The following is a 13,870-nucleotide window of genomic DNA, read 5'->3' as shown; positions in this document are numbered from 1 at the left end:
AAAGAGAGTCATGTATCAAAATGTTCATTGCAGCTCTATTTACAATAGCCCGGAGATGGAAACAACCTAAGTGTCCATCATCGGATGAATTGATAAAGAAGATGTGGCACATATATACAGTGGAATATTACTCAGCTATAAAAAGAAATGAAACTGAGCTATTTGTAATGAGGTGGATGGACCTAGAGTCTGTCATACAGAGTGAAGTAAGTCAGAAAGAGAAAGACAAATACTGTATGCTAACACATATATATGGAATTTAAGAAGAAAAAAAAGGCATGAAGTACCTAGGGGTAAGACAGGAATAATGACACAGACCTACTAGAGAATGGACTTGAGGATATGAGGAGGGGGAAGGGTAAACTGTGACAAAGCGAGAGAGTGGCGTGGACATATATACACTACCAAACGTAAAATAGATAGCTAGTGGAAAGCAGCCGCATAGCACAGGGAGATCAGCTCGGTGCTTTGTGACCACCTAGAGAGGTGGGATAGGGAGGGTGGGAGGGAGGGAGACGCAAGAGGGAAGAGATATGGGGACATATGTATATGTATACTGATTCACTTTGTTATACAGCAGAAACTAACACACCATTGTAAAGCAATTATACTCCAATAAAGATGTAAAAAAAAAAAAATAGTAACTTGCATGAAGCCACACAGCAGAGCTTGATACCCAATCTGTGTCTAGAACAAGAGTCAGCACACTAATAAAAACTCAGATAGGAAATGTTTTAGGCTGTCTGTCCATGTGGTCTCTCTCACTACTCTGTTCTGCAGTTGTAGTGTGAAAACAGCCACAGATACTATATAAATGAATGTGGCTGTGTTCCCATAAGACTTTGTTTACAAAAGCAGGTGGAAGGCTGGATTTGGCTCATGGGCCATAGTTTGCCAACCCTTGGCCTAGAGTGCTTGTCCTTAACTACTCTGCCTGTTCAGCCAATAATTTTCACCCTCAATAAGCAGTAGGTGTAGATGACGGTATGGTGAAACCTCTCAGAATTGTATGGATGAGAATGGCCTCATTTGTCTTCTGCTCTGACCTCTGCCTGCTATGGAGAGTCCAGACTGCTTATACTACCTGCCTCACTGGTATTAGCGCAGATCCCTGAATCCTTAATTTAAGGTGGTTTTCACCACCCATTACTGCTTTTTTACTTATTTATATTCCTCCTATTTGAAAGGTTTTCTGTAGGTTTTAGTGATGGTGGATAGTAAGGGAGGGCAGGTAGATGGTGGAAACTTTGGCTCAGCCTTCAGGATTTTGTCTTGGGATACTTTGCTGTCCCTCTGTTCAGTACCTTCTGAGTCTTGCTTTCTCTGCCTTCAGGGTGATGACTACAGAATTTAGTTTGATGAAGTTTTTCAATGCTTAATGAGAAAGGTCTTTAGGGGGTCTTGTCTTCTGTCCCCAGGTGACACAATACAGACTGTATTCTAGAATGTCTATAGACTCAGTTCTAGAGCTGAACCAGGTGAGGTCCATGAGAACTTTGTGGCTCTATTGGATAGATTCAACAGATACTTGCTGAACATCTACTATGGTCCAGGCACTGTGCTAAAAACTGGACAAATGAGATATAGTCCCTGAGCTCACAATGCTTATCATCTAGTTCAGGAAGTAGATATTATATACATAATCGCCAGAGGTATCACATAAATGGTGCTAAGTGCCACAGAGGGTGTGCATATTATTTTTTAGAAAGAAATGCCTTGCATGCAGCAGGTCTTTGCAAAATAATGATTCTTTGCATGTGAATACAATAGTAGCCTATAAGTCCTTATTCCTGGCTTTTATTCTTATCCTGTGCATCTTACTTCTGTGGAACTGAAAAAAAAATGCTTCAATGTTTGGTTTTCAGTATAGTTAATATGACTAATCCCTAACATTTTTAGAATCATAAACAAGGAAAGAATTGCTTTTGCTGACACGTTCTCGTTTGATCACAAGGCTAGGATGTACCGCACTACCCAATTTTTGACGATGGGGTGCTTTGTTCAGGGTGTGAGGTAGCTTATGTCCTTCAAAATTTTGAAGTTGTTAAAGTGGTAAAATAAGCAAAACCTTCCCACAAGCTGATTTCTGAGCCAGAAATTGAGCACTGCTTGAGGGTTTGTAGGGGGCTGTGGAGTCCATTCTCAGGGTTAGATCCTGGGATTTAGATCTCAGGGTTTATTACCTGGTCTGTGTTACTTACCCTTCAAAGCCTTATTTTTCCCATTTGTAAATAGATATGATAATAGTACTGCTCTCTTAGTGGCGTTGTGATGATTAAATGAAATTAGGCATGTAAAGCCCCTAGCACATGCTAAGTGGTCAATAAATGTTAAGTAACATTTGCTGTCATTGCTGTTATTACAAGACAAAGCAGCAGAGAGCTCAACATAAAACTTTAGAAATGAGCAGTGCAAACAAGGACACGTTTTTAAAAACGCACTGGGTTTCTTTATGTACGAAATGGGCTAAGAACTCTCATGGCTTGGGGTTTCTGTGAAGAGTAAATGAGAGAATGTGTACTGAAAGTTTGTATCGCAGCACCTGGCCCAGGGTCAGCCCCGTGTGAGTGGCAATTCTCATTATGGAAACAGGATAAGACCAGTTAGTGGAGGCTGGGCTCTGGCCAGAGGTCAAACATTCATCCAGGCAGGGCAGGGATCTGGAAAACCGCAGCAGGGGTTGGTAAGAGGAAGTCTGGGAATGCAGGTGTATTGAGGTCACCTCACCACAGGCTCATGGCTGATGTCCACACAGGAAGGAAGAAACAAGGACTCAGCCACAGAGATTGAACTTTGGGGGCAGGAAAAATGAGAAAAAGAGAAAACTGAGGGTTTGAGAGGAGAGGAGATACCATGCCAGGGCCCAGGCATAGCTGGCCGGGAATGCATGAGACTTCAGATCAAGACTGAATTCATGCTGTTCCACCGGCCGTGCTCCTTACTTCTTTGATTTGGGAGCTGAGCCCACACCTAGAGCCTGCAGGTGGTGGCTGGAGGAACTGGGGTGCTGGGACATTCCAGGCCAAGCTAGTGGCTTATCTGGTGGGTGATATAGTGACAGATATAAACACACGGGGTGGTGAATGGTGATAGGAAACAACCAAGGAAGCTGGAGACCACTTCCCAATTCTAAACCATAAGGCATTTGTCTTTTATTGGAGTCATGGATCAGGTATAAGACTTAGTGGAGGCAGTGGTCTTTGGAAAACCCATGCACGTAGAGTCTTTTTTTTAATATGCATTTATTTTATTTATTTTATTATTTTTGGCTACATTGGGTGTTTGTTGCTGCGCATGGGCTTTCTCTAGTTGTGGCGAGCAGGGGCTACTCTTCTTTGCGTTGCGCAGGCTTCTCATTGCCGTGGCATCTCTTGTTGCGGAGCACGGGCTCTAGGCACATGGGCTTCGGTAGTTGTAGCACGTGGGCTCAGTAGTTGTGGCTGCCAGGCTCAGTAGTTGTGGCACACAGGCTTAGTTGCTCCATGGCATGTGGGACCTTCCCGGACCAGGGCACGAACCTGCATTGGCAGGCGGATTCCTAACCAGTGCGCCACCAGGGAAGCCCTCACATAGAGTCTTGATAGTGCAATGTGAGCATCTGGGTCTCTGTAAGTCCTGCCTTCCCCCATCGGGTGTTTCCTGGAGAGGAATACTGACCTCCTCTCTTCCACGGTCATAGTGAGCTCAGAGAGAAAAATTCTATGATCGTAATGCCTGTTCTGTGAGTTGGCTTCTCTGTGATAACCCAAATCTTGCTCCCTGGGGGTCTGGAGGAAACAACCATAGCCCAGGGGTCTCCCAGGACAGCAAATGGTAGTAAACAAAAACAGAGCAGGAAATAGGATCAGGATGAGATGTATGGCTCCTCTCTTCATTAACTCTTCCAGTGGGAGTAGGGAGAGCAGTAGAGCCCAGGCCTGCAGAACCTGTTAGCCCTGCTGGGCATTTGGTGGACATGGAGTGGGTGGGAAAAGGACAGGGCTTCCTATAGTAAAGGAGGCCTGTGGTTATCAGGCCAAGGAGGTTGGTGACCACCTCAGCACAGTGTGCAGCTTCTCAGCTCACAGCACAGTCTGAGCAGCAAGTCTGACATTCTGATTCTTGACAGAGGGTGGCCAGTGCCCATCGTTGATGTCAATAAATATCATGTCAAGAGCAGGGCAATAGGGAAAACTAGAGGTCTTTCTTCTCAGGACTTACAAGGGCCAAATGCCTGGCACTTTCTACAGAAGGCTAATAGCTGCCTCATTGCCAAGATGAATCAGGGCCTCATTAGTCACAAGCAATGCTTGTTTCCATCACTGTGCACAAGGGGGCCTGGGGGCTGGGTTGCCCATCATGAGATGGTAGCCATGTTTGAGGAGGACCTCCTGTTTACAGACTTGGGGGGTGACGGTCAGTGTTTCTAGAAGGATTTGCATGGTTTGGTGCAGTGGTTCTCAAACTTCAATGCACGGGAGCATAACCTGGGTGTGTCTAAGAAATTCAGATTCCTGGCTGGTTACCATGATGATTCTGATTCAGTCAGTCTGAGGGAGCTCTGGGAGTCTGTGTTTTTAATAAGCTCCACAGGTAATGCTGGTGCAGGTGGGCCATGAATCACAGTGTGAGGAATATGGGTATTGTGGGACGAGTCCTGGACTGGGACTCAGGAGAGCAGAGTTCTGGCCTTTGATTGTCCCCCAGTGTGGTGTGCAACCTTGTGCAAGTCACCTCCCATCTCCGGGCCTGTTTTCTCTGTAGAAAAAGAAGAGAGTCTCAACCCAAGCTGCACAATAGAGTCACAATAGTAATTAATAAGGAGCTTTGACAAAATGCTGGTGCCTGAGCTAGAGTGTCCCAGTCTAGCATGACAGGTCAACACATTGGGGTGACTTCGCCTGTGTATGCATGTTTAAAGAGTTTCCAGATGATTCTGATTACTGATGGAGTTGAGAACTACTATCTAGGTGATGCCCAGGGCTGATTCTTGTTCTGGAATTCTGAACCTGTTCAACACTGCATTACCTATGCCTCATTTCTTCATTAATTCCTGACATGGAGCAAGAGTTTTCTACATAAACAACTTCCAGATAATTAAAGAGTACTCTGTTAAGCACCAAAACTTTCACCCTTCTTTGATTTCTCTTCTTATACAAACATCAAAATCTTTTTGACGATTTAAAGTTACCACTATGGGACTTCCCTGCTGGCGCAGTGGTTAGGAATCCGCCTGCCAATGGAGGGGACACAGGTTCGATCCCTGGTCCAGGAAGATCCCACATGCCACAGAGCAGCTAAGCCCGTGCGCCACACCTACTGAGCCTGTGCTCTAGAGCCTGTGAGCCACAACTACTGAAGCCTGTGCTCCCTAGGGCGCACGCACTGCAAGTACTGAAGCCCGCATGCTCTAGGGCCTGCGTGCCGCAACTACTGAGCCCGTGTGCTGCAACTACTGAAGCCTGTGTGCTGCAACTACTGAAGCTTGCGTGCCTAGAGCCCACACTCTGCAACAAGAGAAGCCACCGCAATGAGAAGCCCGTGCACCGCAACAAAGAGTAGTCCCAGCTCGCCACAACCAGAGAAAGCCTGTGTGCAGCAATGAAGACCCAGCGTGGCCAAAAATAAAGTAAAATAAAAAAAAATAAATAAAGTTACCACTGTGGTCATTCTTTTGTGATTTATTCAATAAATATGCATTTGGCATCCACTGTGTTAGGGTCTTAAGAAAAAATGTTATAGAGTAGTCAAAAGTTGGGTGGACCATGGGCCAGTAATAATAAAAATGATAACTAACATTTAAGCATTCATCAAGTGCTTACTCTATGGTAGGCACCGTTCTAAGCACTCTATCTCATTTAATCCTCACAGCCATCCTCTGAGGCGGGTACAGTTTATCCCCATCTTACAGATGGGAAAACCAAGTCACAGAGAGATTCTGTACTTTCTCAAGTTCTCACAGCTGGTTTAGGCAGATCCAAGATTCAGATCAGTCCTCCATCTCTCTGTGTGTTCTGAAACAATGTTGTTCCCCTGCCAGAGCTTCAGTTTCCTCCTGTGCAGAGTGAGTCTGGGCCCCTTTGAACCCTCATACCTTACGAGTCCATGTCCACCCCCAGGTCCCTTAGGAGGTCCCTCACCTGCATCAAGGAGAGCCTGCGTATCTTCGTTGACCTGGGGGAGAGAGACAAGGCTGCTGAGGCCTGGCTTGGGGCTGGGCGACTCCACTACCTCATGCAGGAAGACGAGCTGGTGGAGCTGTACCTGCAGGTAGGCCTCCTGCAGAGCTTATCTGCTGACCTGGGCCATGCGGGGAGGCAGCTGTACCCTCCAAAGTGATCAGCTAGAACTAGGGAGAGGTGATGTCCTCGTCAAGCCCTTGGAGGGACGGTCAACTCTGGGCTGCTCCCTGAACCCAAGATGGAAACCAAGGTGGTCTGGCAGGCTGAATACAAGCAGCAAAGGGCCAGTCCCCGAGTCCCATATGCATGTGTGAGCTCGCAAAGAACATGGTGGGAGACTCGTTCATCTGTCATGTCAGTTTTATCCATTTTTCCAAAACTTGACACACACCTTGACTTCAGGGTTTTGCTGCAGTTTGAGGGAAGGTCGACATGTGTGTGGTATTAACATTATTGTTCTTTTATGATTTTTTAGTTTGCATATCTTTAATATCTGAGATATAACATAGTATAGTGATTAAGTACCTGGGCTTTAAAAAAGATAGGTGTGAAATCAAATCACAGGGCCATTGATTATGAACCGTGTGACTTTGGGCTTGCTACGTGAGCTCTCTGGGCCTCAGTTTCTTCATGGCTGGACCTGTCTCTAATAAAGATTAGGTATAACATTTGCATAGTAAACATATGCATATAAACATTAACTAAGTGCTTGGGACCTAGTAAATGCTTAATAAATGGTATTTCATCATCATCATTATCTGTACAATACTGACACAATGGTATATAAGATTTGCTCCATCAAAAATATGCCTGTTTATCTTTTTTTCCTTCCCATTTCTCGTTTTCTCCCCTTTTACTCCCCCTTACTCTATTACTTACAATCGCACAAATTCACTTCCACCGAGACTTAATAATGGTTGTATAGCATTGATTGAAGCCTTACTATGCATGGGAGACTTTGCTAAACGCTTCACGTGCTTGATATAGTTTAATCCTCATTACAAATGCAGCAGGAGTCTCTACTGAAATTCCCATTTTACAGATGACACTCAAGGAGGCTGAGTAATTTGCCTAAAGTGATACAACTAGTAAGTGGTTAAAACTGCACACCAGCAGTGTGACTTAAAGCTTTTACTTGCAGACTCTATTCTGCCTTGGGATTTTAGAGCTGGAAGAATTATCAGAGAGCAGACAATTCAGTCTTGCCTTTCTGTCTCCGGGAGACAAATGCCCAGAGGGAGCTATTGGGGTTGTTCATTGCTTGGTGGCGGAACTCCTGACTCTAGGATTCCATCTCACTGCTTCTATCTTTGTGTAGCAGCATATGCAATAAAAATAACTGAGGGATCTTGCCCCAGTAATTCACTGTCCAGAACTGGTCCCAGGCACCCACAACCCTAGACTGCCACCTGACTTGATGTTCTGCAGTTATTCCCACTGAGGTGAATAATTTCTACCTAAGGATATTTGAGGTCCTGTGGCTGTGCTGCAGATGTTGTGGTACATTTTCTACTTTCTCATCACATTTTGTTTAGGTGCAAATGTGAAGTAGCTTGTTCAAGATAAAGGGGTCATAGGGGCCAGGAGAAGGGTAATGGGCTGAAAGATACTAGCATTTGTTTGCCACTAACTATTGATGTAAACTTGAAAGCTCCTTATTCTCAGACTCAGTTTCTCCCTCTAGGAACTGTAGGTGTTGGATGAGATCACTCTTTCCAAATTTCAGTCATTTATACATCAAGTTTATAGTTTTGCCATATCCAGGTACCTCTGTACCATTATATACTTATTTTTCTTTGACTCAACTTCAAATCAACTTAGCTTTTTACACTAAACAATGCTATCTAAAAGCAGAGGTTTTGAATATGATTAATCTTTTTTTCTGAAACACATTAAAATAAATACTTAACTATTACAAGATGTTTGTGTGCTGCTGAAAACCATTTCTAGGGCCACCGAAGTAATCTCTCATAGCATGGTGGGGAAATGCTGGACTAGTGAATCCTACTAGCCTTATGAGTGTAAAGACAGTTTAGGGTTCAGGGAACTTTAGCAGAGTAACGGTCAGGATCTCATTCTTGCCAGTCCTGTGGACATTTGGAAAGTCCTTCTCTCTGCCTTTGACAGCAGTCTCTGTCCCACTCAGGCAGCCATCCAGAAAGCCCTGAAGTCAGAGGAGCCCTCCCTGGCTCTCAGGCTCTACGAGGAAGCAGGTGATGTGTTCTTCAATGGGACCCGCCACAGGCATCGTGCGGTGGAGTATTACCGAGTAAGTTGTGGGCTGCACAGTCAGCAGTATCCCTAGCTAGCTTCTGGCACAAACATGGGCAGGGCCACTTGGACTTCGCCTGGCGTCCCCTTCCCCTGTCTTGCTGGTATTTCTTTGTCTTCCCTTCCTCATCCAATGCCCACAGGCTCTCCCTGTCTTCAGTCTAGCAGGCTCTCAAAGAAGGAGCTGATAAACTCTGTCATTCTCAGGCTTGATAAATAAAGTATCTTTCCTGACAGAATATATCATAATAATTACAACTTTTGGGTGCATAGTACTTTACAGTTGGTAGCACACTTTTATGTTGACCAGAATGTTCCTATGTACATGGTATGGTGGGAGATGATTGGTCCATGGGTGAGCACTTGCTTTACTATGTTTTCATTAAGTATGCATTAGAATATATTTAAAAAATTAAAGATGTATAATACCAGTTCATCAAACCTATGCTATCACAGATATTATTGCAAAGAATGAGGCAAGAAATAGAAGACAGTTGATTTAAGAAATAATACTAATTAAATAAACGTCCAGATGTTAAGCAGATATGTGAAGAATCATAATTGTTGTTCATCACTGACTGAAGTTTGGGAAAACTCATTATCTTATTTGATCTTAATATTTCGCTTATTCAGATACTTATTCATTCGCTTGTTCAATTGTTTATTCAGTCATCAAACATTCATCAAGACCCAGTATGTGCCAGGCACTGAGCTAGGGGTGAACAAGAAACATGTCCCTGACTATTGAGGTGCTCTTGGTCATATGCATTTTATAGATGAGAAAACTAAGGCTCAGAGAGATGAAGTGACCTGCCCAAAGTTCTATCATAATAAAAATAATAGAAATGACTATTTACTGGGGACTCTCAGACACTGTGCACATACTCCACGTATGTACTTTGTAGATTAGCACTGTGGGCGCTAAGGGAACGTGTAGCTGGTGGGTGAGTAACTTCTCATGTGACCTTGAGGAAAGTCATCATCCCTTTCCTGCTGTCAGTTTCAGGGAGCCTGATGACCTCTAGTTCTTCCACCTCTGAGGTCCGGGCAGAGCAACCAAGAGCAAGGACCAGGAGAGCAAATTGAGAAAAGCCATGCATGGAAGGTGCCATCTCCCCCTTGGGTTTAGTCACTGCCATCCCTCAACCCCTGGCAGTAGGATGCAGTATAGCCTCCTAGAGTATGGTATGTGCCAATGATTCTCAGCTAGACTAAGGTTCCTTGTGCCTCTGTTCTCAGGCTGGGGCTGTTCCCTTAGCAAGGAGGATGAAGGCAGTGAAAACCGAGCTCCGGATTTTCAACAAGCTGACAGAGCTGCAGATCAGCCTGGAAGGCTATGAGAAGGCTTTGGAATTTGCCACCTTGGCGGCCAGACTCAGCACAGTCGCAGGTTGGTGGTCCTAATTGTCCAGGGTATTGAATGGGAGGGGGTAACACTCCCTAAGGAGGGACAACAAAGTTGTAAGCGCATAGGCTCTGGAGTCAGACTCTGTGGGTTCAAATTCCAGGTCGAAGTGTCAGGGAGCCCCCAGTTAAGCAAGCTACTTAACATCTATAAACCTCAAGTTTGTTATTGCCAAATCAGGATTAAAAATGGCACCCACAGCATGCAGTTGTTATGAAGACCCATGATAATACAGGTAAAACCCATAGCACAGTGCTTGGTACATAATAAGTCCTTGATAAGTGTTACCTGTGCACGCTAATTATTATAGTTGGTATTATTGGTATTATTCTGAGTCCAGGGTAAATGGTATTTTATCCTAGGCACAGGCAGTGCCCCATTACAAAAGCACTGTGCCTTAACTTTTTAATTAGTTAATTATTAGTCAAGTACACATTTTCTTATGGAATTGAAATGTAAATGAAGGTCAGATTCCTGTTAACCTAACTCCCTCAGTAGCTGAAATACTTGCATTTACAACAAAAGCTAATGAGAAACAATGTAAGTCATTAAAACCGAAAAAAAAAGAGGCAGAATGAAAAAAGATAAACTCATCTTGAATGTCGGTGCTTGAGGAAAAGCAGGTTTTATTAGAGGAGGATTGATTAGATGTAAAGGCAAATGGAGTCTTCTGTGATAATTCTAGAAGGGACCTCTGGGCATTCTCAAGGGCATGAGATGTGGATGGTACTGGACTTTATTGTATTTAATTGCACTTCAGAGCTCTCTCTCTTTTCCTACCTCTCCCTTTACTGCAGAAAACCTTATTTGTGCAACTGTCTGCTAATCTCAGGAAGACCTTGGGGGCCCAGGCAGCTCCCTCTGGAGCATTCTTTGTCCTTCCTTGGGCAGAAGCTGAAAGGAGGCTATATCCACCATTTCATGTGATTCCCTGTGACTGGACTTTTCCATATCAGAGAGTTAGATTTTCTCTTTTAGCTTTGGCTTTTGGCTCTTTGAAGCCTAAAAGTGATGTTTTTAGGTTGCATCAAATAGCCACCTTGCAAATACTCCAAAAACACAATTGGAAGCATTTGTTCTCTTTAAATGCTACTTTGTGTTAAAGGAGTTAGTTATTGAAACAAGAAATCCACCCAAAACCAGAACAAGTCAAAGATCCCTTAGACACCAAGATTCTAAAGCATGAGTTAAAAGTGAATGGGTCTCTGTAGCTTATTTGAGACTGAAAGCTGGTGAAGGGTAGGGGGTGACTAGGGGCTGCTGATGACAGCCCCAGAGAAGAACTCTGAAGAGAGAGACTTTCATGTGGAGAAAACGTTTGTTATATGAAGTTATTCATTGTCAGAAATTCTTAGCTACTCCATCGAGCTAGTCTTGTCACCATTCCCATCACAGAGATTTGGAAATAATTATTTCCCAGAATTCTGAGTTACAGTGACATCCACAATGAAAAAATGTTTCTCAGGAATTGTCCCAGAAAACCTTGTCCAGAACACATACTCCACTTAGTCACTCTCACAGATCCCTGTGTTTTCTTTTGTAGCACTTATCACAGGTGTAATCTTACCTTTGTGGGGTTATTTAAGGAATGTCTGTGTCCTGTGAGACAGTAAGCCTCATGTGGGCAGGACTTCTGCTTTGTTTGCTATGTCCCAAGCTCCATCCCTGATACCTAGTAGATCTTCAGAGAATTGTACAGAATGAATGAGTGAACTAATGATGCAAAGTGTTGGCTTCAGGATATCTCTCTCAGTCTTCCAATTTCTAGGAGATCAGAGGCAGGAGCTGGTGGCCTTCCACCGTCTGGCGACTGTGTACTATTCCCTGCACATGTACGAGATGGCTGAGGACTGCTACCTGAAGACTCTGTCGCTCTGTCCACCCTGGTTGCAGAGCCCCAAGGAGGCCTTATACTATGCCAAGGTGTATTATCGCCTGGGCCAACTCACCTTCTACCAGCTGAAGGTAAGAGCCAGGCTTCCAAGGTCATCTGAGAGCTACTGTCCAACTATATTCTTTCCTCACCCTGAGCCTTCAGGGTAAAGCTGAGAGGGGTAAGATGGGGAGTGTTGTCTCATAGGGTGGGGAGTGGCTCCTCTGGGAATGCAATGACTCTTTTCACTTAGCCCCCTTGGAGACCTCAAAGAGGCTCCCATCTCTGCTGAGGAGACAGGCCCTAGTTCTTCTCTTTCCTTGCCCTGCTGTGACTTCTGGGCCCACTTCATCTGTCAGGCACTATGGGAACATTGGTCTAGTGCCTGTGAGCTCCTCTAGGACCTATGAAAATATATGAGACCCAAAACAATGCATGAGACCCCCAAACAAAAGAACTATAAGCTCCAAAATTAAAATCAAAATTAATTCTTAACTGTATGTCTAAAAATGTTATAGATTAATTAGTCAATTGCAACTCACTTCTTATAAAGTTGTATAAACTATTTTAGGAGAAATCTAGGTACGTGTTAACATGTTTGAGATAATAACATGCAGGATCTTAGAATGTAAGTAAGCCTAGGTCCTAAGAAGACCATAGCCCTGACTCTCCTGTTTGCTCTGCTGGAGTTGAATCCAGAACTTATTTTTCCAGCCACTTCTAGAACTGTGTGTATGGTCTGTAATTCTCAGTTACAATTCTGGCCCTTGAACCTTGTCCCTGGGCACTGGCTGCCCTTACCAGAGGTCTCTGTCTGCTCCAGCACAATGCTTAATCTCTTCATACAGTGGCTTGTGAGTCATTCCTGTGTTTGGCCCCCAGGGGACCCTTAGGGCAGCTCTGTTGTCTTTTTCTTATTTGCCAGAGTGTTTCTGGCCTAAATTTATTATTGACTGATGAGGGTTAACGGGAACCAGTCATCCCTTTTTGAGTCTCACCGGAGGAACCACCTGTTCTGCCTCCCAACCATTAGGGAGGGACGATGGGGTAGTGAAGGACTCCCCCACAGTGAGCTTGCCTTTGTCCCACAGCTCCCAGGAAGTGGGACAATGTGTGTGTGATCGGAATGCATCAACCGAGGGCTCTAGGGATTTCAAGGGAAAGAGCTCAACTCAAAGTAGCTTAAGCAAAGCAAGAGATTTTATTGGCTCAAGGAACAAGGAAGTTCAGGTATAAGTTTAATTTCAGGTAGTTCTGGATGCTGGTACTCAAATGTCATCATGGATTTCCCCACCTCTCTCTGTATCTCTTGGCTCTGAATGTTTCTGCTTCTCTCTGTTTCTTGGCCTCTTCTCCTCCAGTTATTGACAGGGTCAAGCACCCATCTAAAAGGGTGAGCAACCATTTTCTCTGTTAGATCACACTTAAAAGGTCCCAGAGAGTGACCTGGGACAGGTCAGCTTGAGTCATTTTCACATACCTGAAGCTCTGTGCCCAGGGTGATGCTGGTTCATGACTGTCTGAGCTTGGGTAAGGTGCTATCCCTGTGGCTGAGGAGGAGGGCCGCCAGGGTTAGCACTGTCACAGAACTGCAGTGGAGTTGGTAGGAGGAATTCCCCCAAGGAACCAGGAGAAGAGGGTGGGAAAGGATGTCAGGCAGACAAAAGCTAGTGTTCTTAGTTTTTCCTGCACTGCCTCTTAGCCTTTCCTGGAAATGTCTGCTAATGCTATCTCTTCTCTGCCCCCATGCTGGGGGTTAGGATGCCCACGATGCCACTGAATACTTCCGGCTGGCCCTGGCTGCAGCAGTCCTGCTGGGTGACGAGGAGCTGCAGGACATCATTAGGACCAGGCTGGACCACATCTGCCAGAGCCCCCTCTGGCATAGCAGCCCCTCTGGGCGCTCCTCAGAGAGGGCGCGGTGGCTGAGTGGCGGGGGCCTGGCCCTCTGAGGACAGCTGTCCCATCTCTGACCAGTTGCATGGTCAGAAGCTACCTCTCTGCTCTAGGCTGTTAATCTGGGGGCGGGGTTCAAGTCATCACCTGGCCCAGCCTCTCATCTCAGAATGGGAAGAGCATAGTCCAGAGGGAGAGGGCTCATTCCAGGTCACACAAGACATGGACGGTGGAGCAGGGATTAGGGGTCCTGGCTTTGTGTTT

At 45.0% G+C, this 13,870-nt stretch overlaps 1 protein-coding gene across 1 annotated transcript in view; it reads left to right on the top strand.

The window, feature by feature from the left end:
• The window catches only part of SH3TC2 (SH3 domain and tetratricopeptide repeats 2), a 47,069-nt gene extending 33,407 nt beyond the window's left edge, over nucleotides 1-13,662 (top strand). The window contains exons 14-18 of the mRNA XM_065873728.1: nucleotides 6,099-6,249; nucleotides 8,308-8,430; nucleotides 9,672-9,822; nucleotides 11,606-11,802; nucleotides 13,471-13,662. Of these exons, the coding sequence (XP_065729800.1) occupies nucleotides 6,099-6,249; nucleotides 8,308-8,430; nucleotides 9,672-9,822; nucleotides 11,606-11,802; nucleotides 13,471-13,662 (814 nt within the window). The remainder of the gene's footprint in view (nucleotides 1-6,098; nucleotides 6,250-8,307; nucleotides 8,431-9,671; nucleotides 9,823-11,605; nucleotides 11,803-13,470) is intronic.
• Nucleotides 13,663-13,870: the final 208 nt, after the last annotated feature.

This window comes from Phocoena phocoena, chromosome 3 (assembly GCF_963924675.1).
Source record: "Phocoena phocoena chromosome 3, mPhoPho1.1, whole genome shotgun sequence".
NCBI lineage: Eukaryota > Metazoa > Chordata > Mammalia > Artiodactyla > Phocoenidae > Phocoena > Phocoena phocoena.
The sequence above is the reverse complement of the archived record's forward strand: the minus strand, read 5'-3'. Positions and strand labels throughout refer to the sequence as shown.